General features: G+C 48.7%; 2 protein-coding genes across 2 annotated transcripts; one reads left to right on the top strand and one right to left on the bottom strand.

Annotated features, from left to right (window-relative positions):
* Positions 1-8,511: 8,511 nt before the first annotated feature.
* LOC123068062 (increased DNA methylation 1-like) lies at positions 8,512-17,618 on the bottom strand. The gene is made up of 9 exons (XM_044490566.1): positions 17,141-17,618; positions 16,981-17,054; positions 16,628-16,854; positions 16,361-16,447; positions 15,184-15,283; positions 14,908-15,078; positions 14,600-14,865; positions 8,833-8,923; positions 8,512-8,736 (listed from the first exon to the last, which is right to left on the bottom strand). The coding sequence occupies exons 1-9, from the start codon at positions 17,616-17,618 to the stop codon at positions 8,512-8,514; spliced, it is 1,719 nt and encodes a 572-aa protein (XP_044346501.1).
* A 2,245-nt stretch (positions 17,619-19,863) lies between these two features.
* On the top strand, positions 19,864-21,567 carry LOC123068061 (cytochrome P450 71A1-like). The gene is made up of 3 exons (XM_044490565.1): positions 19,864-19,870; positions 20,178-21,045; positions 21,213-21,567. The coding sequence occupies exons 1-3, from the start codon at positions 19,864-19,866 to the stop codon at positions 21,565-21,567; spliced, it is 1,230 nt and encodes a 409-aa protein (XP_044346500.1).
* The last annotated feature ends 3,883 nt before the right edge of the window (positions 21,568-25,450 follow it).

Here is a 25,450-nt window from a genome sequence, read left to right as displayed (position 1 = left end):
ACGAATCGATCTTTATTCATTCTGCCATCTGGATCGAGCAAATCTTCAGGCAAAAGGACGAAACGAGGCCCGAACAAAAAGTTGAAGGAGGGCGTAAAGTACAATATCGAGGCAGTCAGACCTAATGGTGAACCATTAGCGCATAAGAAGATTGCGGACAAGTTCATTCGTCAGTGCAGAGTTCTTGTGAAGGACCAACTCCCGATCTCCCTTCAAGAATGGAGAGAGCCAGCAAAAGACAAAAGACAAAAAGGCAAAGAGGACGCTGCTCCACGTCCAGATGTTACTTTTGTCGACAAGAATCAAAAAGATCTGCTTTGGGATACTCTCATGGAACATTTCACCCTACCAGATCATTTCACAAAAGCAGATGTGCAGAAAGTCAAGGACGCTGCTCTTAGGAAGATGGCGGTTGCATTCAAGAATCATAAGAATCGTGAATGGGACAAGTACGTCAAGGGAGGAAGGAAGACTCCAGTATTCGAGGAAACACTAGAGAACCAACGTGCTCATTAGGACGATTTCGTGAAATTCAAGGATTCGGAATTAGCTAAGGAACGGTCTAGAATAAACAAGAAGAATGCCGAAAAAAAGGATAAGTTCCATAAGCTGGGGCCAGGTGGCTATGCGGTGGCAATGCCTAAGTGGGATAAGTCTGAGAAAGATATGGAGGATGCAGGTGCCACTCCGGTTACTAAGAGCTGGCCCCCCAGGGTCAGGACTTGGTTCTATGCGCATGGGGGGAGTTGGACCCGAAGACAGGCAATGTTTCGACGAGGCCAAGTCTGAAGGGAGCCGACGATGCGATACTTGTTGCAATAGAAGAGGCACGATCGGGGGTGTTCGAGCCCAACAGAGAGAACGACGAGCTTACGCGTGCCCTGGGAAATCCTGAACACCCGGGAAGAACACGAGGCAAGGGCGCTATTCCGTGGTATGAGGGGTTTTCAGACTGGAACACCGACTACAGAACCCGTGCGAGAAAGAAGATTGCGGAGGAGAAGAAGAGGAAGATGGAGGAGGAGCAGAGGAAGCGGGACTATGAACGCCTTCAAGGCCTAGAAGCAAGTCAAGCGGAATTGGTAGTCAAATTCCAGCGGCAGCAGGTGCAGATCGACTCACTTACCCAGCAAAGGGGGTCTCAGCAGCTGCAGCAGCTAGCAAATGATCCAGCATTGGATAGCACCACCCCATCCATGCCGAGAAGCAGCGTGGGTTCCGCCCCAGACGACGCAATGCTGGGTAGATACCCCATGGATGACATCATGGAGAACACTAGCTGCGAGCTACACGTCAAAATGAAGAACATATCCATGAAGGTGGCGGACGCCGTTGCTTTTACAAATCCCCCCGAGGCAACCTTCCATTGCAACCCGATTCCAGCGGGCTATGCTCGTGTATTGGTTGATGAGGTGGTGGACCCATATTCGGAGCTAGAGCTTGACTATCCTGGAGGTGACGACGAGCGCTTTCTCGGAGACGCCAAACATCGTATCATCCTATGGAAAAAGGATTGCATCATCTTTCGAAGGCCACCGACACCGCGTCACCCGACTCCTCGTCGAAGTCCGCCACCGAGTCAGCAGTCTTCCGCTCCTGCAAGTCCACCAAGTCCGGCAAAGTGTCAGGCCACTCCTCCTCCAAGTTCGGCAAAGTGTCAGGCCACTCCTCCTCCTCCAAGTCCGCCACAGCGTCAGACGTCCACTCCTCCTCCAAGTCCGGCACAACCTCAGGCCACTCCTCCTCCAAGTCCGGCACAACTTCAGGTGGCCACTCCTCCTCGTCCAACTCAGCCCCGTCAGCCGTCTCCGCCGCCTCAGCAATCACAGAAGAGACACCCCGCAGCTATGGTGCGTAGCGGTACGAGTCGAGGTAGTACAGGAAGTACAGGCGGAGGCAAGCGATATAAATATGGTCCAAGCCTCACGCCTCTTCCGCAGAGGGCTTATGACAGGTCCGAGGAGGAAATCACAGCCATATCGAAGTCCGAGGTGGAAGCCCATTTTGCACCGAAACCACCACCGCCGCCAAGGGAGAAAGTGCCTGAGGAAACGATTGACCACTTCATTCGTATGGCTCAACCACCAGCTCCCAAGCCTGTTGACACAGACTATGAGCGCCACATCAGGAAGTTAAATCGAGCACGTCTACGTAAGGAGGCGAGCTCGGGATCGAGCAAACAAGAAGCAGCTGTCAAAAGCGGGGAAACCATTCCCCAGCTGGGAGAACAGGCGGCGCAATCGATCCCCTCGCTTGTTGTGCCAACAACACGTGACAGTACGCGCGCCCAATATTATTGTGGGCAAACAATTTACATTCCTGAGGTGGGCAATATGGTAATAACGAAGGAGCATATAATAAAGGCTAAAGTTCTCAAAATCACTGTTGGACAACTCCTCGAGATCGAGCCCATGCCTGTGCTTAGAGAGGATGAAATAAAACGGAAATATGTCCGGGGCCAACCTTTGGTCGAGCCAGACAAGGTCAAGAACCTCCCAACGAGAATGTATGAATTGCATGAATGGTACATGAACATTACCAAGATTTCCGATCGATTGTCCCTCATGGTGAATGTCATGAAGGAGCATTACTACCATGAGAAAGCTGTGTCCGTTGAGTATTCTGAACTGTTTTAGTTATACAATCAAGACGCACTCGACAAATCTATCGTCAGTTGCTATTGTCTGTAAGTGATTTCTTTATGTAATTTAAGTCTCAAGCTAGCTGTAGTGATCCTTTTGATCAGTCATTACCTGTAATTATCCTCACTATATTCTTTTCTGTGGTATTATATGCAGGATGAAGATGTATGAAATGAGAAAAGGTGGACGCTATGGCATTGGGTTCATTGACCCAAACACCGTTAATGAATACACATGGAAAATAGATGCACATCATGAAAAGGCCGTAGAGGACAGCATGCTAGAGTTCTTGAAGCGCCTCAAATACAATGAAGATATACTACTTTCTTACAACTTCCAGTGAGTCACACTGTCTTGTACTACAAATTCTCTGTTTTTGCCTACTAGCTAGCTACATGTTTTTGCTTACATATGCCCGCTTAATTAAGACATGCAAACGTGTGTGCATGCAGATTTCACTGGGTCTTGTGTATCATTAAAGTTGACGCCGGAACAGTTGAAATACTGGACTCGTTACTTAAAGAAAAAACTGACTATAACATCTTATTTGGGATAGTCAACAGGTAATTTCAATCATTATTAACTATATATCTCGGCCTATTTAGTTCGTCATTTCATGATATGAACTATTTAATAACCCCTTTATTCATTTTCTTTGTCGGCGGGCAGGGCTTGGGCAAGGTTCATCAGCGTCACGGAAGGCGAATGGAAAAAAAAGCTTCAATGGGGAAGACCCAATGTAAGTAATTAAGTAGTACTAGCTAGCTAGCTAGCTGCCATCTCTTTAATTATCATGCTTGATTAATTATTATCTGATCAAATTCCATTCTCGTAAAGGCCCTGAAGCAGGCGCAGGGGACTAATCTGTGTGCATTCTGCGTTTGCGAGAACATTCGCATGATGGCGTCCGAAAGGAGCAGATCTCAAAGACAGGAATGGGTACGCTTGTCAAAACACTATTCACAATTTTTACACCATTATCGATATCTAGTCACACAACTAATACACATGCATATTGATCTCCTTCTTAACAGTTCAGAGAGGTGCGGGCGAAGCTCCTAGAAACGGAGCGCGTAGAAGCACTTCAAGAGGAAATAGCGGGATTTTTGCTCGACCAGGTCATAAATCCGAAGGGAGGGATTTTTGTGTTTCCATATATATATACAATGTGTAGTATCGTAAAATACCAGCAAACGAAAAAGAATTAAAATGGAAACACAAAATTAAATGAAAACCCACCAAACCTTATAGTACCGGTTGGTCTTACCAACCGGTACTAAAGGGCTCCAGGCCCCTGGAGCTAGCTCGTGCCACGTGGTTTCCCTTTAGCACCGGTTCGTGCTGAACCGGTACTAAAGGGGGGAGGGGGGCTTTAGTGCCCACACTTTAGTGCTGGTTATGAAACCGGCACTAAAGGGCCTTACGAACCGGTGCTATTGCCCGGTTCTGCACTAGTGTCTCTATACAACTCTAACTCTATACAAATATTCCAACATTACAGAGCATGGACATGCCGTCCCACAAAGAACATGAATCCACGCATGAACGGCTAGCAGCTCGCGATGTCGTGCACACGTCCAAGACGCCGGCTGCCGGAGTTGAAGCACAAAATAGCCGAACATTGGGGGGAGAGCGAGGGAGGACAGAGCAGGCAGAACAGAAGAGGCCCATAGGCGGTTTAGTCATCAAACGGTATGGCCACACTGCCCTTTATTTTATTTTATTTTATTTTGCGAGGACACACTGCCCTGTAATTGATTGTAAATGGTAGATTTATACGCTAGTATTTCCCCCATAGTAGTTATGGTCCATATCACAACGCCCCAATGTGCGAACGTGATAATGGGCTCACTGACGTCCAAGCTCTAAAAATCCCCAGTCCTATAGTTATACTAGATCGTCGAAGACGCGCGTTGCCGCGCCCATCTGTTTTGGCAATATGTTGATAAAAATTTCCATAAATATAAGGTGACAAAGGGTAAACATAATTGAAACATGAGGTATTGAAAATGATTAAATAGTATGAAAAAGTTGTTTGGCAGAAGTTTTCTTTTGTCTTGAAATGGACAGTAGTAAGTACAACCAAAAAGAGGAAAAATACTAAGCTGGACATATTATACACATCTTTGTTTCATGTATTCAATATATGTATAGCCATTTCTATCTTATGGCTAGTTTCAGATGAAAATGTTTTTTTTTATGATATACTCTTGCTTCAACTTATACTCATCGCTAGACTACTATGAGTATACTCGAAAACACATCTATAAATTAATAGCCTTGATCAAGGAGCATGGCTAACCTTCACTTAATGGAGTAATCGCATTAACCTGAAAGAAACCAAGAGTAATATAACTTCAGGAAATGTCGAAACATCAATGCACGGATTAACTCAGCCAAAGCCACTGGATGGAAGCTATGCTTTTTGTGAGTGATGCAGTACATGACATGTCAATAATTGTTAAATCTAAGATTAAAATTTGAATTGCTTTGTAAGAAGATTATAACGCGCATACACATCTCTGATGAATGATCGTCATAATAATTTCCACACTGAAAGAAAATCACACACCTTTAAAAAACACACATGATTATTCTTGTATCGGAAAACCAAATGTTTATATAAATGTTCACCTTTGGTTGCTGATGTCTTCTTGGATTGACTCCCATCTTTTCCTATGTCTAGCAACTTTCAACAGTCACTGCATAAATGTGCACAGTGTATCCCATATAATCATTTGTAGCCAAAATAAAAATAACTTATTAAATAGAGTACACAACTTACATGGAATTAAAATGCAAGAAGGTGCATAAATAAAGTATCCAATATGCGCAGGAGTTCATGCAATGTTGTAGAGGTAAATCTTAACTGAAATGAGAGTAAATAAGCATCACTTGACCTTTTGGCGGATCAAAACCTATATTATCTTCCTTTCGCTCCTACTTGGATTGGTATTTAATTAGTTCAACGCCTACAAAGCTACAGGCTACTGTACTTTCGCAGAAATTCATAAGCACCTGAAAATTAAGAAAACATGCATGTGATGTGAGCGTATACATGTAGTAGCTTCTGAAGAGCACTCCTTTTGTAAGAAAGCTTCTGTTTAACCTATGGTTTTCTAAATTTCTAATAAGAGATGGACATGATATTTACTTAAGAGCATAATCAAGAGACTATAGTACTGCCCCAGTAAGGAATTTTTGGTTCAGTATAGCCTCAACAATTGATCGATCGTTGGACCAAAAGTAGAATTACTAAATCAACAATTAAGTTTACAGGTAATGTATTTACTTTTACTGCAGTGTCCATGCATCATCTGCATAAGCTGAACGTAATTTCTACTACCTATGATAGAAGTAAATCTAAAAGAACTCCCAGTCGGCACCATCACAAAAATATATAAATTTTACAATTTAACAGTAACCGATCATCTTCCATCCCAAGAAGATGAGTCCTCGTGAAGCTTTGTACCTAGTTGTAAACCCTGTTTGACCTGACCTGTACAGGAACAAAAGAAAAATTGGAGGAAGATGGATGGGGATTGAGATGAGTTGATCAGCAAAAAATGACACCTAGAATAAACTCAGTTTCACACCCTCAGTTTTTCCCTTGCCTTCCTTGCCGTTGATCTCCTCTCTACCATCAGCAGTAGCACCGTTGCCTGTGTCTTTTTGATGCTGCAACGAGTCCCCCCTCCCTTGACCGTCCGCACCAGCATCCGAATCTCTCGCAACGAATCCTCTTCCCTTGAATGCTCTTTCTTGCCATCTCAAGGAACACCAACTGTACCTCCTCCGTTTCGAGAATTATGTTCTCAGATTCAATCCTTCGAACCCTATAATAAGCATAATCAACAATTCACCCTGATCAATAGAAGGTCTGTGGTACCTAACGCCTTAACTCTGTTGAATTGTTTTATAGGAATATCAGGGGGAGTAAAGGGGAGATCAAACCTTGAAATCGTTGAATCCATGAATGAAGCATCACCATGTCCTCGCGCTGCCGCACATCACTATAGCGGCAAGGTGCTCTGGAAGGCGCCTCCGTGTCTGGCGCCGACATGAGCGCCCCTGCCCAGAGATCGGGAGGGTTGGGAGCGGTGCGGGCTCCATTCTCTCTCTCTCTCCGGCGAGAACGGCAGCGACGGCGCACTCTGTCTTAGCCAAGGTCGGGATGGGGCGGCGATGGGGAGCGGGTTGGGTGCGGGAAGGGACGAGGGTTGCGGGTAAGGCTACGAGGACATGGGCAGAAATCATGATCGTTCGTTTTCCATCAGACGCTAATCAATGTCAGTGAATGAGATGCTTCCAATTCGGCCCCCGGAGTAGCGGCCCAGGATCGGCCCAGGCGGGAAAAAAACAGTTCCCTAGATGTCCTAGAACGATGAGACACGTGATCTGACGGCTGGAAATTATTCAAACACGAAATCTGACGTCCCAAATCGCTGATAGGCTGGGAGAGCTCGGTTTAGGCTCGGTTATACTGTCCTTAATGTAATTATAAGGCGATGAAACAAATTGATGACGGGTGGAGGTCGGACGAGGGATCCATGGTAATCGAGGAGGGTACAGAACTATTCCCTACGTTCCAAAATAGATGACCCAACTTTATACTAACTTTGTATTAAAGTTAGTACAAAATTGAGTCATCTATTTTAGAACGGAGGGAGTATGTACCAAGTCCCCTTTAATAGTAGAGATGAATGCTTTACCATAAGTTAAAGTCTGGATTGTTCAATTAATGTATAGCTTACTGCAACCTTTTTTATCAGAGAAAATTTCACAAAAGACCAAATAATTTTATCCCAAGTTGTTCAAAATCCGTCTTATACCAAACACCATTTCAAGTTTTTCTTACTTATCTCATGTGTTTCTAAATGCAAAATAATAACACCATCTAGAACGATCATAGCTTTAATAAACAGATTTTTGACTGGGGCAAATATCTTATCACTTACATAGATATCTCTATTATTAGCGAATTCATAAAAAGGGTAGATAATACATTAAAAAAACAAATAAGCATATGCAATTGAATGGTACCAACATAAACACTTTTGAGTAACAAAAATTCCCTCAAAAACAGGTAACAAAGTTAAAGCACCATAATTAAAACAAGCAGGCCCGGTCTAGCATGATAAAAATCATGAAACATGAATGAAATATCATCACCAATTAATTGCCAAATAGTGTTGGCAAAACTCAGTGGGAAAGCCTTATTATGCTTCATCTGGAAACTACATTAGTAATCTCCTCTAATGTAAATTGCATACGCCAATGATCCAACAGACCGTCCTGTTAAAAAAAGTACATGCAAGGTTCCTACCATGCCAAGAATCACCAAGCACAAAACAATCGATTTCTTCTCATTCAAAGGCCTATAGACCCCGTGATAACACAAATTGGAATTCCCAAACCATGGCCATATTGATGTAAACAAGTTTCAAATGTACAATTTTTGAAGGAGTGATTAGCCCAAATGTCAATTTTTCAGAGTAATTGATCCATTATTCGCATTTTTGATATGAACAACATGGAGCTATTTTCATACTCAAATGAAGAAATGCACAAAAAAATCTCAAGAAATCCTGTCGTCGTTGGTGCAACACCAACATGATCATTTGTTCAGGCCGAACCGGAGGTTGCCACCACGTGCGGCCATAGCGTAGCTCGTGATCTGGAACACGCTCGAGCCCACCATCTCACCTCCTCAGCACCTCAGACCGCTAGGCCCTAGGATATTGACACCCGGATCCTCATTGCGGCAGCCATCGGGCACCAAACAGCCTTGGGAACGTGATCCCAACCACGAGGTCGGTGAAACTGGTGAGCGACCAACTCATTTACCATAATGGCAGCTCGTCCTTAGTCATAGGTGGCGCCTGACTCTCCTCTTCTCCGCGTGCACTCTATTGCTCAGCGATGTGTTTATGTAGTACGATGGTGCCAGTGACGACGACCATGTTGTTCTCTTGGGCTCCTCCCTCAGTTGCGACTCCATGGGCGTGAAGCCAAAAAAGGACCTCTTCCACATGTCGACCACCTCGTCCACCGCCGGGATCACCAGCTTCTCCACCTGCACCAACTCCAGCACCTGGCAAAACAAGTGATGCTCATGTTTATGAGCGATCTCTAGATCCACGTTGGAAAGAAACTATTGTTCTCTCAATCTCGGGACTACCTGCTAGACGTCCTTGACGAGGCAGCCCATCATCCGCTGCCTCTGGTAGTGCGGCATTGTGCCCATGAATGGCATCTCCGCCAGTTTGTAGGCATGGAACCTTTAACATAAATCAAAGACATATGTGTTTGAGCCTATTCATTTGTATACATTGTTTTTGTTTTGCACGCCCGATATTAGTTTGCAAGCCTGAAAACTCTAGGATATTAAATGCTTTTTGTTAACACAGCACAGGCGCAAGCGCTCATATACACGCGCATACACTCACCCCAATAAACGCACACACACGCACACCCTACCCCTATGAGCACCTCCGAAAGACTGAGCCGGCATATCATCTTCAAATTTACAAAACCACCGTAGGCACCTCGTCATCGATGGGAACGTCTCCTCCCACTGAATGTGCATCGCCAGAAATCCTGAAATAAATCCAAAAATAAATGCGAGCATCAAGATTTGAACCCTGGTGGGCTGAGGATACCACAATCCCTCTAACCATCCAACCACAGGTTGGTTCGCCCAGGATATTAAATGTTGAAACCGAAAGTCTCATGCACGCCCCCTCCAAAATTACTGTAAATAAGTACTGCTAAAATACAACAACAAAAAAATACTGCTAAAATGCTTGAGCCAATTAATAGTATCATTGTCTTGTTATCCACTAACTGAGACCCTATTGGCTAGCCAAATGTTTCCCACATTTTACCTCAAAATTTATAAAATGGAAACTGAAGATTTGGTTGGGGAATAGGTTATAATTAATAAATAAAAATGAAGGGAAATAAGGTTGTTTGAGAACAAATGCACCTAGGTGGACGTCGTAATACAAATGCCAGGCCCAGACTTTGCATAGGAAGGAGGCCCTACTAAACCTCAAACCAAGCCCATTCAATACCAAGTGCAAAGTATGCACAAAATATTATGCAAAACCTAATAAACAAGTAATGCGAAAATCTCAAGACAAGCCACTCATAGATATTATTTATATTCTAGAATTTTCTATTTAGTTTGTAGATAATTGTCCCTTTTATTCATTGGTAGACAATCTGAAAACAAGTAGTGCATTCTAGAAAACTCATTTAATATTTTTTGATAGAAAAAACTCATTTAATATTGCAACTCTATGCCATGATATTTAAGGAAACTAAAAAACCACAAACACCAACATGTATTTGCAACTAATCAAAGTGACGCGAATTAATGCATGAAGACTTTGACTTTTGTTCTTCTCCATTTGGCTCTAATTTATGAAATATTTATTAAACAAAAAATAGGCAATGTCTCGAAAATAAAACAATAAATTCATAATACTTGGACTATATATTTCAAATTTAGTGAAATTACATTTTCCATTGTCAAAGTTAAAATTATATAATGAAATTGCATCTTAATATATTAGTTGTATCATTGTTTAGTTGTTAAGTATAGTATAGAACTATAAAGCTTACGACTATATATTGAAATGATACATTTTAATTATAAATAAGTAGAAAATATTAGTCTAAATATAATTCTCATGAGTCCCTGCTTCTAAAAATGAAAAAAAAATAGAAATCTTATTCATATACGTAAGACATTGTAAATATGGAAAATCCTTTTTGGAGCTTGAGCACTAGCAGTGGTGGAGTTTCGAAGAGAAGTCTGGGCGGGCCAGCTCTTGTGTCTCGACCAAAATTTTCAAATTCTCAATGATACTAGTTGTTTTGGTAGGCATTAGACCGTGCATAGCGCACCTTTTATTCATTGACTGCTTGAATTTTAGACTATAGTGCTATGGTGGACAACCTATAGAAAAATTATTGTTAATCGACAAATGAGATTGTTTTTTTCAGCAGCAAAAAATACTATATGTGCGGCTCACCAGTCAGCAATACCCATTGTCTGGGTTGACTTTCATCGCCTTGCTGCTGGCCGGCTCGAACTCATGCCGAGAGATGATGTTGGCTGGATGTGCAACGAGCGATGCTGGCGGCGGCTCGCTGCCCCACAGTCCGGTGGTAAACATGCTCATTGGTTCCCGTGAGAAGGGAGCTTGGATTCTGATGCCTGCTTATTACTGGGCTGCAGGTGGTGGGCTGCACCGGGTTACAAAGCATAGTAAATATTAAAATGCATAAATCATGGGTGGGCAATGACGGTTTGCTCTTTATGGGGGGCCACACCTAGCATTGAGATGTGCTGCTTAGACCATATTTTTTTGATGTATTCAAATGCATAGTTTTTATTCCTTTTTAGGCTAGTCATAATAGCGAGTAACTTAGACTCACTACTAGGAAAAATCCTAATAGTAGTGCGAGTTTTATGCTTACTAGTAGCACGGGGTCCCGCGCTACTAGTAAAGAGCTACAGCTATTCCTTAGCACTAACGCGTGTAACACACGCTACTGCTAAGACATATAGCCATAGCGTGTATTATTTCCAGTGTTGCTGCTAATCTAACTAGTAGTAGCGTGCTTCATATCCAGTGCTACTAGTATTTTGTTTTTTAATTATTTTTAGTGTATTTATGCGCCGTTATATAAAATTTGATACATTATCAATTAAGAGGTTGTTATATCATTATGTCAATGATGAATTAATATATCATTGTGAGGAAGAAACATGGATTAGATTCATTTGGATCAATCAAAAGTTGAATTAGGACGACGATCCTACTAATTCAACTTTTGGTCACTTTTGATTCATCCACATGAATCTAATCCGCGTTCTTCTACCAATGATATGATAACTAATCATGATCATAATAAGGAATCATCATGATAATCATGATCAACATCATCATCATATTAATATAAAAACTCTTGCATCATATCATCACCAACAAAACTAGCTAATAATCATTGTAGTCATTTCCACCAACACTATTTAATCATCATAGTCATAGTGTAGATATCTAATCACCACCAACACTAGCTAATAATAATCATCATAGTCATTACCACCAACACTCGCTATTTAATCATCATAGTCGTAGCGTAGCACATCATCATATTCAAACTTATTCTAGCTAGCTAATCACTTTTGCTGCTCTCTCTTAGGTAAAATCGCATAAAACATGTGTACAAATCTCCTCTAATGTAAATGACGTCCGACAAAGATTCAGAAGCTCCCCTAACAAATATTCCACAAGCCCGCGCTGTTAGAGCATCTCCAGCCGTTCGGCCCTCAGGGCGCTGAAAAAGAGTGTCCTGGGGGTGCGCCGGCGATAAACTCGGCGCTGGGGGCGGTTCGGCACCCAGCCGTCGCCCCCAGGCGCCGAATTCAGCCCATCTTTCGGTCCAAATATGTCAAAAACGGCCCGATAACTACGTGAATCGGCTCATTTTTGGCGTGGTTCGGCGGTTTCGGCGTGAATTTTCGCATACAGATAGAAATCAATTATTAGTTCAGCGTGTTTCGGCGTGTTTTATCACATAAATCAAATAATTCACTACAAATTATATAGTTTAACAAATAAAACTCAAGTTTCATCACATGTCATTCCCAGCCTCGCCCTTGAGCCTCCATAGGTGCTCCAGCAGATCGTGTTGCAGTTCTTGATGCACCTGTGGATCTCAGATCTCCTGACGCATATTGAGGTAGTCAGTCCAGTTTTCCGGTAGCTGGTGATCAAGAGGACCCTGCCTGTAGTATGGTCAATGTCAAACACTGACTCTTCCTGCTCACTCTCAATGATCATGTTGTGCAAGATGACACAGCAAATCATGATCTCCCACATTTGATCTTTCGACCAAGTCAGAGCAGGGAACTGGACAACAGCAAATCGAGATTGGAGCACACCAAATGCCCGCTTGACATCCTTCCTGCAAGCCTCCTGAATCTTCGCAAACCGGGCGTTCTTGCCTCCTGGCACAGGGTTTGAGATGGTCTTCACAAATGTCGACCATCTAGGATAGATGCCATCAGCTAGATAGTACCCCTTGTTGTACTGCCATTGACCTCGAAGTTCACCGGAGGAGAATGACCTTCAACAAGCTTGGCAAAGAATGGGGAGCACTGCAGGACGTTGGTGTCATTGTGAGTTCCTGGCATCCCAAAGAAAGAGTGCCAAATCCAGAGGTCCTGTGTGGCCACTGCCTCAAGCACCACACTGCAATCGCCTTTGGCGCCTTTGTACAACCCTTGCCAAGAAAATGGACAGTTCTTCCATTTCCAATGCATGCAGTCGATGCTTCCAAGCATCCCAGGAAATACTCCTGCTTCATTTTGTGCTAGGATCCGAGCAGTTCTTCCGCATTGGGTGTTCGCAAGTACTGCGGCCCAAACACTACCACCACTGCCCTGCAGAACTTGTAGAAACACTCAATGGTGGTGGACTCGGTCATGCGCCCATAGTCGTCGAATGAATCACCGGGAGCTCCGTATGCAAGCATCCTCATAGCTGCCGTGCACTTCTGGATCGAGGTGAATCCAAGTGTGCCGGTGCAATCCTTCTTGCACTTGAAGTAGCTGTCGAACTCCCGGATGGAATTCACAATCTGGAGAAAAAGCTTTCGGTTTATCCGATAAAGGTGCCGAAATGCTTTCTCACCGTGCAATGGAGCGTCGACGAAGTAGTCCGAGTAGAGCATGCAGTAGCCTCCCAGACGATGCCGGTTCCTTGCTTTCACCCGCCCAAGCACCGAGCCACCTCGCCGCGGCTTCTCACTGCTCGCGAGCAGGCCGGTGAGGGCGGCGAGCACCATGAGATGCTCTTGCTCCTGGACGTTGGCTTCGGCTCCCTCATCCAGCAACGCCGCGAGCGCCTCCTCATCTTCGGAGTCCATCGCCGGGCCGGGCAATTCAACGAACCCCTTGTGGGCGAGGTGGGCGCAAGCCCGCCGGTGTACAGCCCTGTGCGCGGCCGGAGTGCTGGAAAAGGTGCCCGGGACGGCGGTGAAGAGGCTGCCTTGACCAAACCCCTTCTTTTTCCCGGCGGGAGATGATCTACCTAGCTGCTGCGGGTGGTGGTCGGTGCCGGGATCGGCAGGGTGGCGGCCGAGCGCGGGGGGCAGAGGCGAATCCGGGCGGGCGGCTTGACTTTTCACCTGTCAATGCGGGCCCTAGAACGCTTTTCTCTTGCGCCGGAGCCCCCGAGCGTCCCCCAGTGCGTCGGGTTCGGCCTGCGAGCGCCGGACGCAAAAACGGGCCGAGCCGGCGAAATTTGGCGTCCTGCGGGCGTGACTGAGCCGTTTTTCTCGGCGCCGGCGCAAATAAATCGTCGGGGGAGGCCGTCCTGGGGGCGCGGCTGGAGATGCTCTTAAGAAAATGTAATACAATCACCCGATAACATAAACATAAACTGCAATTCCGAAACCCTGTCCCAGACACGCATATATTGATGTAAATAAGTTTCAAATGTCAAAATTCCAAGAGTGATCAGTCCAAATGTCTAGATTTCAAAGTAACCAATCCATTTTTCTCGCCTTTTCGAAATGAACAACATGTAGCTATAAATTTTAATGCTCAAATAGAGAAGCACGTGCACGTGCTCTTAAAAAAAATCCACAAGCACGTGCTCTTAAAAAAATTGTAATATAGATCCCCTGATAACATAAACATAAATTGGAATTCCCAAAGCATGTCCCAGATATGCATATATTGATGTAAATAAGTTTCAAATATCAAAATTTCAAGAGTGATCAGTCCAAATATCCAATTTCGAGTAATCAGTCCATTTTTTCGCCTTTTCTCGAAAGGAACAACATGTAAATTTCAGTACTCAAATAAAGAAAGGCACAAAAAAAATCTTCAGAAGTCTATCGTCGTTCCTCGCAACACCAGCCTGCCTCATTACTTGTTCATGCCGAGGCGGAGACCGGCGCCGTGCGCAGCAGGTGCGTAGCTATGCATCTGGAACACGCTGGAGCCCACCGCCTCGCCGCCGCAGGACCGCCGGCCGCTCGTCCCCGGGGCACCCACACCCAGCCCCCTCACGGCGGCGGCCAGCGGGTCGGCGCCAGACGGCGGCGGGAACGCGATCCCGGCGACGAGGTCGGTGAAACTGGAGAGCGGCCAGCTCATCTCCAGGAACGCCAGCTCGTCCTCAGTCATCGGCGGCGCCTCTTGGCAATCCTCGTCGCCGTGCGCAGCCTGCTGCCTGGCGATGTGCTTCTGCAGCATGACGGTGCCGGTGACGACCACCATGCTGAGCCTCTTGGCCTCCTCCCTCAGCCGCGGCTCCATGGGCGCGAAGCCGAAGGACCTCTTCCATGTGTCGACCACCTCGGCCACCGCCGGAATCACCAGCTTCTCCACCTGCACCGTCGTCAGCACCTGGCAACACAAGTGATGCATGCGCATGCGTCAGAGCAAAATTTACAAGCGATCTCTGGACCCTCATTGCAAAAATGGTGGTTGTTCTCTTGATCTGTGAACCACCTGCTCGACGGCCTTGACGAGGCGGCCCATCATCCCCTGCCTCCGGTAGTGCGGCAGCGTGCCGGCGAACGGCATCTCAGCCAGTTTGTTGCCATGGAACCTGCAAGGTAAATTAAGAGGCAAACTTATCTCAGACAGGCGTGTTCATCGCCATACGTTTTTCGGTTTTGGATGCTATGTACTCCGTCAGCCTACAAAGTTAATTATGGTACATGCAGCTAAAATGCTCGAGCAAATTAAGAGTAGTATGACTGTCTTCTCATCTACAGTACTTGACACTCATTTGGCTAGCCAAATGTTTTGTACATTTTGTTTTATGGGAAATTGAAGATTTGGTCGGGGAATACGTTATAAAAATGAAAAATGGAAGGAAAAATGGTTGGTTGGTGATGAGGACATGGCTACCTTGGATACGACAAAAATATTGCTTGCATATTTGTGTGGTCATTTCTGTTTATGTTATGTAGGATAAAAATACTTCAGCTACTTTTTATTTTATGTCAAATTGCGATATTATTGGACACTTGTACAAACCACACATTTGCCTCTATCAATTGGGAACAAACACCCACCCTTGCTTACATACAAAAGCCCGACACTATCATACATGTGCGTGCGCGGCTGTGTCTAGCCTGCAGTGAGATACAAGCGCGTCTCGCCTCAAGGAATCTAAATGTACTGCTTTTTGGTTGCTTTTTAATATATTTTTCCAAAAATATGAATACATATATTAAAAAAACTTAATATACTTAATTTTCAAAACACTGAGAATTCAAAAATATGTGGTGTTCATTTTTGTACTGTAATTTTTAAATATAGCATTAAAAATTGGTTCACGCGTTTAAAAAAAGTATGTGACATTTTTTAAGGATTGATTATACCAGGTAAAAAAAGTTTTTGTAATAAAAAAAGTAGTACCATTCGGAAAATATAAAATGTTTGTGACATTTTAAAAAATTATATCTGTTTTCTTTTTTGCCTCAAAAAAATGTTTAGTGTACCTTCACCTTTTGTTCGTCTGAAAAAATGTATAGTACACATCTCAAAATCATAAATTACATCTATAAACAACTTAAAATTACTGTATCTTTTTTTGGCCTAAAAAAATCTGTAATGTACATTCATCTGTTGTTCTTTTGAAAAAAGATGTATAGTACACAATTGCAGCAAAGGATACCTTAACAGGGCTACCGAGATGATTTCTGTGTCCTTCTCGAGTACCATGGTATAGAATCCTTTGTAACTTAGCCGCTTGAACTCCGACCTACACGCTCAAGAAAGACCATCATCATCAAAAACAGATCAGAATTGATTCTAATTTTCAGATAACAGTGCCACTCTGAAGCAACCAATCCAAGCTTTCTTCAAACAGCAGCGCCACCCCCTGATGAATCTTCATTTGCCTGGAGTTGGAGTAACACTGTGAGAGAGAGCTTGAGCTTACCCGAGGCTGTAGACGGCCTGGTGCAGCATGTCGACGCCGGTGCGCCGGTCCTTGACGGGGTTGAAGCATTCATCCAGCACGCCCAGCGACACGGCCAGCTTCGTGTTGCACTCGAGATCGGCGGCGGAGTCCCCGGTGTCCTTCTGCATCTTCAGCAGGGACCAGGAGTAGCCGTCTTCATCGGCCCTGTTCGCCGCCCCCGCCATCTCCGTCAGCTTCGCCGCAATCTGAAATCATAAATCCCAAACTCCCAGTCAATGTCACTGTGGCAGTAGCAGTATGATCAGGAGTTTCAGCAGTACAATAAGTGTGTTGCCGAAAGCAAAAATGAATGTTTCAGCGTCTGTTTTCACCTTGTTGCAGGACTCGCTGCAGAAGGGCCCGATCTCGTGCCCGGCGAACAGCGACGTGCGGCAGTGGTTGTGATCTGCATGGAAGCATGCATGCAGAGGTGTCGTCAGTGAAGATATGTTTTTTCAACAGTATGAGAGGTGATCATGGCGGATTGCTTACACTTGCGGGCGCACTGGTGGCAGGTGGAGGGGGCGCCGTCGCTGGCGGAGCAGAGGAAGCAGCGGCAGTAGTGGCAGGCCCAGGAGCCGTCGGGGACGCCCTGCACGGCGACGCACTCCGGGTGGAAGGTCGACGGGCAGCTGTCGCAGCACAACAGCTGCCCGCCGTCCGCGCACACGCCGCACGCGTCGTCGCTCCGGTCGCCGTCGACGGCTAGGGCAGCACGAGCGCCTCCCTTCCTCCCCTGCTTGGCGAGCAGCTGCAGCGACCGCTTCTTCGCCTGCGCGCTCCGCTCCCGGTCCTGCTCCAGCGCCGCCCGCGCCGTCTCCTCCGCGCGGAAGATCTTCACGCGCTCCAGGTCCCACGCCTCCCGCAGGCACCGCAGCAGCGGCTTGCCGGACATGAGCAGCAGCCGCTCCCACGGCGCCGGGGACCCGTCCGCGGAGCCGGCGTGCGATGCGAAGGCCGGCAGCGCCATCGCCATCGCGCCATCGCAGCAGCTGCACTGGATGCCCGTTCTGGTCACCGCGCCGGACACGACCTTCGCGGTGATGCTCGCCTTGTCCTCCGGCCCCGGCACGTAGAAGACCTGCTCTTTCTCCTGGAGCACGCCGGCGTCGATCAGCCATGTCAGGACCGTGTGCTTCTTTTCTGGCGCCGCCGCCGCCGTGCCGGGCGTGCTGTTGCTGTCGTTCATCCTGGCGACGAGGCTGCACCGTGTGGCGCTGCTCGGCGTCGGCGATGGCGAGGCCGCGGCCGGGGCGGCGTTCCTCCTCTTCCTGCCGCTGCTTGGAGGCGAGACGGTCTTTGGCTGGTCGTTGCCTTGGGCGCTGGGATTCGTGGCCGCCGGTTTGTCGGCGGCGGGTTTCCTGCCGGGGACCTTCTTGGGTCCCGCCAGAGTGCTGCTCCCCTTGGGCGCGCGCGGCTTCCGTAGGCGGCCGTTCGGCGATTTAGCGGCGGCCTTCCCTTTGCGGACGACGCCGGTGGACGGAATAGCGAGCACAGGGCCCAGAAGCGCCACGGCGGTATCGCCGTTGCCGCCGGCGGCCGGCGTCACGTTCTTGCCGGCCCCTTCGCCGTTGCCGCCGATCGGTGGCACATTCTTGCTGGCCCCGGCACCATCGTCAGCAGGGACGATCTGGAGCGACCTCTCGCTCGCCGGTTTGCCGCGGCCAGCGCCAGCATGTTTGGGAACATGCTCACCGCCGGCGTCTCTCTGCGCGGCTACGGCGGTGCCGCTGGCGCTGGCCCCCGGTATCCGTGGTATCCGTGAAGACGCGAAAGGTGGTTGCATCCCACGGCCTCTCCCGGGGGTGGAGAACGGCGGCGGCGTGCCCTGCACGTAGCTCTGCAGCCACGGCGGTCTGGAAGAAGCGCCCCACCCCGCCAAGACCATGAGCTGCTGCAGCAGGTGCGGCGACGGCATCGACTGCGTGGACGGAGCCCGCATGGCAATGGGCACCGGCGGGGCGGCACCGGTGGTCGGAGGGCCGTAGGTGGTCATGGCGCGCACCGGCGTCGAACGCCACAATGCCGAGGCGTCAGCCCGTGGAGACGGCAGCTGCCGATACGCCGTCTTGCCGTTCGTTGGGGCGGCGCCTCGTGGAGACGGCAACTGCCGATACGCCGCCATGCCGTTCGCTGGAGCGGTGGCTCGCGGAGAATGAAGCTGCCGATGCGCCGTCGTGCCACTTGCTTGTGTGACGCCTTTCGCTGGCGCCGTGGCTCGCCGAGACGGAAGGTGCCGATGCGCCGTCGCGCCACTTGATTGTGCGACGCCTTTCGCCGGAGCGGCGGCTCGCGGAGACGGGAGCTGACGATACGCCGTCTCACCGTTCCCTTGTGCGCCGCCGTTCACTGGAGCGACGGCTCGAGGAGAGGGAAGCTGCCGATACACCGTCGCGCCGTTGCCTTGCGCGACGCCGTTCGCAGGAGCGGCGGCCCGTGGAGATGGCTGCTGCCGATACGCCGGGCCGTTCGCTGGAGTTGTGGCCCGTGGAGATGGCAGCTGCCGGTACGCCGCGCCGTTGGCGGGTGCAGCGGCACGTGGAGAATGCACCTGCCGGTACGCCGCGTCGTTGGGCTGCCCAGCGTCAGAGCCGCCGCCGCCGGCGCCGCTGCTGGAGTTGAGCACGTGGAACTGGCCGCCACCGCCGGCGGAAGCGGCGTGTTCCGGCCTCACAGACGCCGGCGGCGAAGTCATTCTACCGGCCGGCCGGAGATTCACGACAGAGGGTTTGGATTTTCTGCCACACTTTCTCCAGGAGCAGAAGAAGCAATGGATCACGAGGAAGCGACACGAGAGTGCACTCGTTTTTCTTGGTTCCACGGGCGATCGATCGATCCACGGGGTCGGGCTAAAACCTAAAGAGGGTGCACATTAACAGGTGATAACAATGGCTCCGGTTGTCATCCAGCACCACGCGGTAACATAAACCGTGGGGATCATCAAGAGTATTATTTGTTACTAGTAATAAGATGAACGGATGATGATCAACGCGGGCTAAAACAGGCACCAAATTAAAGCGCGCCAGCATGCATGCGTGCATAAAGCTGCGTTGGCAAGAGAAGCTAGCATGGATACAGTGGGACGGTCATTAAGAGCATTGGCGAGCGCATTACTAGTTGCTAAACAACACGTCCGCGCTTACACCATTCCCAAATTCACTCTTACTACGTACCCACCCTGCCAGGCCGTCCGATATGCCCATGCGCAGGAACACATGCAAGGTGTTTTCACCTTGCTATATGTGGGTGGAATCCACTTGCCATCCTTCTATTTTCTAAAACAGTTTGTCTAATTCACATCTAGATGTTTTTTAAGGATGCATGTCACATCTAAGCTCCCACAAACATATAATGCAGCAGTAAGTAAAAAAAAACTAGGACAAAAATAATAATAACCATAAACAGAGTGGACATCAGCTTAGGTGTGACATAGTGTCACATCTAGATGTGTCCTAGATAGACGCTTTCTGAAATTAGTATAAATTTTAATAATTTACTTAACTTGCTGGTTGGTGTTTCGGGCTTCTAGTAGCCTGGTCTACCCATGCTCCCGCGACCTCCCTTCTCCGCATCGCCGCCACCCCCGCCCCCGCTTCCTCCACCGCTTCCCTTAGCCATCGATATGCTTCCTCGCCGGCGCGGATCCGCGGGTCCAGCAGCTCCCCCCTCGCCGGGCGTGTCCAGGCGCAGGAGGCCGCCGCGCTCGTCGACCGGGTCCGCCCGCACGCGGGCGACGTCATGAACCTCAGCGACAACCTCATTGTGTACTCTAACACGGTCATCTCGCGATGCACGTTTGGTGACACGGACTACGGGGTCGAAGGCGGCGGCGGCGGCGGCGCGAGGCTGAGGAAGGTGTTCGCCGAGATCGAGGAGCTCCTGGGCACGGTGCCCATGGGAGAGACGGTGCCGTGCCTGCGGTGGGTGGACGTCGTCACAGGGCTGGAGAAGAAGACGAGACGCGTCTTCGACGAGATGGACGGGCTGCTGGAGCGTGTCATCGCCGACCACCGCCAGCGCCGCGGCGCGGGTGCGGCCACCGGGGAGGAGGGAGACTTCGTGGACGTGATGCTGGACGCGGAAGAGCTGGACACGGGCAGCATCAAGGGCATTATCCTGGACATGCTGGCGGCCGCCACGGACTCGACCTTCACGCTGCTGGAATGGGCCATGGCGGAGCTCATCAACCACCCGCACGAGATGCGCAAGCTACAGGACGAGGTCCGCGCGGCAGTCGGCCCGGGCGCCGGCGCCGTCGTCACGGAGGAGCATCTCCCCCGCCTGCCCTACCTGAAGGCGGTGGTGAAGGAGGCCCTGCGCCTCCACCCGCCGACGCCGCTGCTCCTGCCGCGGGAGACGCTGGAGAACACGCGGCTGCTGGGGTACGACGTGCCGGCGGCCAGTGGCGGCTCCAGGAATTTGCAACCGGGTATTCATGTGTATTCATTTTGCCAAAATCATCGTTGTTTTTCGAAAATTGTCACTCTTCTGTCAAAATCAACACGGTTTTGTAAAAATCATGGGTATTCACATGAAGACCCAAGAATACCCCTAGCGCCGCCCTTGGCACCAGGGTCCTGATCCACGCCTGGGCCATCGGGCACGACCCGGCGACATGGGGGAGCCGCGCCAAGGAGTTCGCGCCGGAGAGGTTCCTCGGGTACGATCTCAAGATGGGGCAGGACTTCGCCTTCTTGCCCTTCGGCGCCGGGAGGAGGGGCTGCCCCGGCGTCGGGTTCGCCATGATGTCCAACGAGCTGGCGCTGGCAAGCCTCGTGTGTAACTTCGACTGGGAGCTGCCTGGCGGGAGGATGCCGCCGGTGGACTTGAGCGAGCTGCACGGCCTCTCCGTGCGCCTCAAGGCGCCTCTGCTTTTGGTTGCCAAACCTTGGATGGAGGTGCACGAACGAAGCAATTAAAGCAAGAATTAAAAGTTTTATTTTTTGCGAACAGAAAGATATTTTTCTTTTGCGGGTGGCAAATAGAAAGAATTAAAAGCTTTACATATACACATCTTGCGAATTGAAAGAATTTAAAGTTATACATGTACACTTGAGCAATATGAAAGTTACCAAAAAATTGAATTTGGGTCGGTCGGTTGATTTTTCTGACCGTTGATTGCTGCTTCAAAATTAGTGCTTCCCCCCCCCCCCCTCCTATTATGTGTTCCGTCCAGCTTTTTTTCTTTGGAGTATTGCCAACACTTTATAAATTGATCAACGGGAATGTTAAGGAAATACAAGAGCGTTATGAGGAGAAATAAGAGCATCTACACAGTCGGGCGCCTCATACGCTCGGGCGGGCTGTCCTGTCACTGTCCAGTACCGCAATTTCGACCCAAACGGGCACCTCAAATGGGCCTCAGACGTCTGGGCTGACCGGCACCCTTCATATCTAGCCTAAATATGAGACGGATATGGGGGCGCCTGGCACGCCTGTCACGTCGGATCCGACAGCACGACCCCATTGCAAATTGCAACAAATCCACCCCCAAGACCCGCCAGATCCATTTGCTATCTCCTCTCTTCTTCCTCCTCCGCACCGCCCGTCTCGTAGCACCGCCTCCGCGCGCGCTCGGCAACCGTTCCTAGCATCTGCGCTACTAGCTCCAGCGGAGCAGTCCTCTCTCCTGTCCTCACCGCGGGGGACATCGTCGCCAGCCTGGACGCCACCGTTGTACGTCCGACAACTCTCTGGCTCCGCCTTGCGCTTGATGTGTTCGACACATTGTCTGACCGGTTTTTTGTGATTTTTTTAGGGGAAACGATGGATTCCGATGCTTCGTCCAACGAGGAGTATTGACTGACGGAGCTTGATCAAATGATTCAAGATAAGTTTTTCGATTCCTCGGATTCAGACGAAGAAGTGGACATGATCATGCTCATGAGCATGGAAGAGGAAATGGGCCGGCAAGTGGAGCATATTCACAACTTCAAGGGCTCAATTAAAGGGAGAAGACTGATCAACTAGGATAGGGTGTCCGGAGCAAAGCTACTGCACTTCCCGGATGATCCATGGTTTCGTCGCTGTTTTCGCATGCAGAAAACCATTGTTTTTGTGCATTGTGGAGGGAGTGGAGGCACACGACGACTACTTCATGTTGGGGAACGTAGCAGAAATTCAAAATTTTCCTACGTGTCACCAAGATCTATCTATGGAGAAACCAACAACGAGGGGAAGGAGAGTGCATCTACATACCCTTGTAGATCGCTAAGCGGAAGCGTTCAAGAGAACGGGGTTGAAGGAGTCGTACTCGTCGTGATCCAAATCACCGGAGATCCTAGTGCCGAACGGACGGCACCTCCACGTTCAACACACGTACAGCCCGGTGACGTCTCCCATGCCTTGATCCAGCAAGGTGAGAGGGAGAGGTTGAGGAAGACTCCATCCAGCAGCAGCACAACGGCGTGGTGGTGATGGAGGAGCGTGGTGGTCCAGAAGGGCTTCGCCAAGCACCGCGAGATATGAGGAGAAAGAGAGGTAGGGCTGCGCCAACAGGAGAATAAACTCATGTGGTGGGCTGCTCCTATGCCTCCACTATATATAGGGGGAGAGGGGGCTGCGCTCCCACCTAGATTTCCACCCCTAGGGGGCGGCGGCCAGCCCTAGATCCCATCTAGGGGGGCGGCCAAGGGGTGGAGAGGGGGAAACTTGCCCCCCAAGCAAGGTGGGGCGCCCCCTCCCCAAACCCTAGGCGCCTTGGGCCCTTGTGGGGGGGGGGGGCGCACCAGCCCACCTGGGGCTGGTCCCCTCCCACACTTGGCCCATGCAGCCCTCCGGGGCCGGTGGCCCCACTTGGTGGACCCCCGGGACCCTCCCGGTGGTCCCGGTACGTTACCGATAAAACCCGAAACTTTTCCGGTGACCAAAACAGGACTTCCCATATATAAATCTTTACCTCCGGACCATTCCGGAACTCCTCGTGACGTCCGGGATCTCATCCGGGACCCCGAACAACATTCGGTAACCACATACAAACTTCCTTTATAACCCTAGCGTCATCGAACCTTAAGTGTGTAGACCCTATGGGTTCGGGAACCATGTAGACATGACCGAGACGTTCTCCGGTCAATAACCAACAGCGGGATCTGGATAGCCATGTTGTCTCCCACATGTCCCACGATGATCTCATCGGATGAACCACGATGTCAAGGACTCAATCGATCCCGTATACAATTCCCTTTGTCTAGCGGTATTCTACTTGCCCGAGATTCGATCGTCGGTATCCCGATACCTTGTTCAATCTCGTTACCGGCAAGTCTCTTTACTCGTTCCGTAACACATCATCCCGTGATCAACCCCTTGGTCACATTGTGCATATTATGATGATGTCCTATCGAGTGGGCCCAGAGATACCTCTCCGTTTACACGGAGTGACAAATCCCAGTCTTGATTCGTGCCAACCCAACAGACACTTTCGGAGATACCTGTAGTGCACCTTTATAGCCATCCAGTTACGTTGTGACGTTTGGTACACCCAAAGCATTCCTACGGTATCCGGGAGTTGCACAATCTCATGGTCTAAGGAAATGATACTTGACATTAGAAAAGCTTTAGCATACGAACTACGATCTTTGTGCTAGGCTTAGGATTGGGTCTTGTCCATCACATCATTCTCCTAATGATGTGATCCCGTTATCAACGACATCCAATGTCCATGGTCAGGAAACCGTAACCATCTATTGATCAACGAGCTAGTCATCTAGAGGCTTACTAGGGACTTGGTGTTGTCTATGTACCCACGCATGTATCTGAGTTTCCTATCAATACAATTATAGCATGGATAATAAACGATTATCATGAACAAGGAAATATAATAATAACTAATTTATCATTGCCTCTAGGGCATATTTCCAACACTTCAAGCTCAGAAGGGTTTTATGCGGACAACTCTCTTTATTTGACAAGTAGAAGTGCGCGGCTGCTCTAAGGATGCTTGCACTTGGTACTGTTGCAGATGCCACTTGTGAGATGGTCAGGATGGGGGAGAGCACATGCTTGAAGACTACTGTCAAGTTTGCCCGCGCCATTGTGGAGGTGTTTGGACCTTAGTGTCTCAGAGAACCAAATGCGTAGGCCAAAGAAAAGTTGTTGTCTATTGGAGAGGCAAGGGGGTTTCCAAAAATGCTCAGATCAATTGATTGCATGCATTGGTAATGGAAGAACTGCCCCAAAGGTTTGCTGGGAATGTATCAAGGTCACACCAGAGAGGCCACCATCATAGTAGAAGTGATGGCATCACGTGACTTATGGATTGGTGAACAAGTTGAAATCCTGGAAGATAAAGATGCGGCTCAGCTTATGAACTTTTTGCAAATGCATTAGAATCTTTGAGGTCATCAGGTGCACACGCAGATACTCAATGGCCTTGTGGAGCACATATGGACCCACAATGGGAACCAAGGAGCTAATGCTTGAGTTGTGCACTTCAAATAAATTTTCTGTAAACACTATCTAGCTCGGTACCAACATTTGTTATTTACGTGCGACATTGACTTTTATCAACGACGTGCATGGATTTTTGCATGGATTTGAGAGTCTGGATTTGAGATACGTGGATGTCGGGAGCGAAATATAAGGGTCCGTCCGGATGCGCCCGCGAGCTGCCTAGGCGCATCCGCGGACGTATAGGAGGTCGGATTTGCCAAGTCTGGCTGTAGATGCTCTAAGCCATGGATGACGACCCTGATCAAGCATAGCTGAGTGTTTGGCAAGTAAATGAGCCTCTAAATTTGACACTCTTCCTTCAAAAGTTACTAAGCAACTAACTAAATTACTAGCTCTCGCAGCGAACTCGTTAAC

The sequence above is a fragment of the Triticum aestivum genome, chromosome 3B (assembly GCF_018294505.1).
Source record: "Triticum aestivum cultivar Chinese Spring chromosome 3B, IWGSC CS RefSeq v2.1, whole genome shotgun sequence".
NCBI lineage: Eukaryota > Viridiplantae > Streptophyta > Magnoliopsida > Poales > Poaceae > Triticum > Triticum aestivum.
The sequence above is the reverse complement of the archived record's forward strand: the minus strand, read 5'-3'. Positions and strand labels throughout refer to the sequence as shown.

Excerpts from the sequence above, each read along its gene's own strand:
- LOC123068061 (XM_044490565.1), top strand. Across the intron at positions 21,046-21,212 it reads CTGGGGTACGACGTGCCGGC|TGGCACCAGGGTCCTGATCC; the intron begins GGCCAGTGGCGG and ends TAGCGCCGCCCT.
- LOC123068062 (XM_044490566.1), bottom strand. The coding sequence starts at position 17,618 with ATGGCGCTGCCGGCCTTCGCATCGCACGCCGGCTCCGCGGACGGGTCC. Across the intron at positions 17,055-17,140 it reads CCACCAGTGCGCCCGCAAGT|ATCACAACCACTGCCGCACG; the intron begins GTAAGCAATCCG and ends GCTTCCATGCAG. Across the intron at positions 8,737-8,832 it reads TGGGCTGCCTCGTCAAGGAC|GTGCTGGAGTTGGTGCAGGT; the intron begins GTCTAGCAGGTA and ends TTGTTTTGCCAG.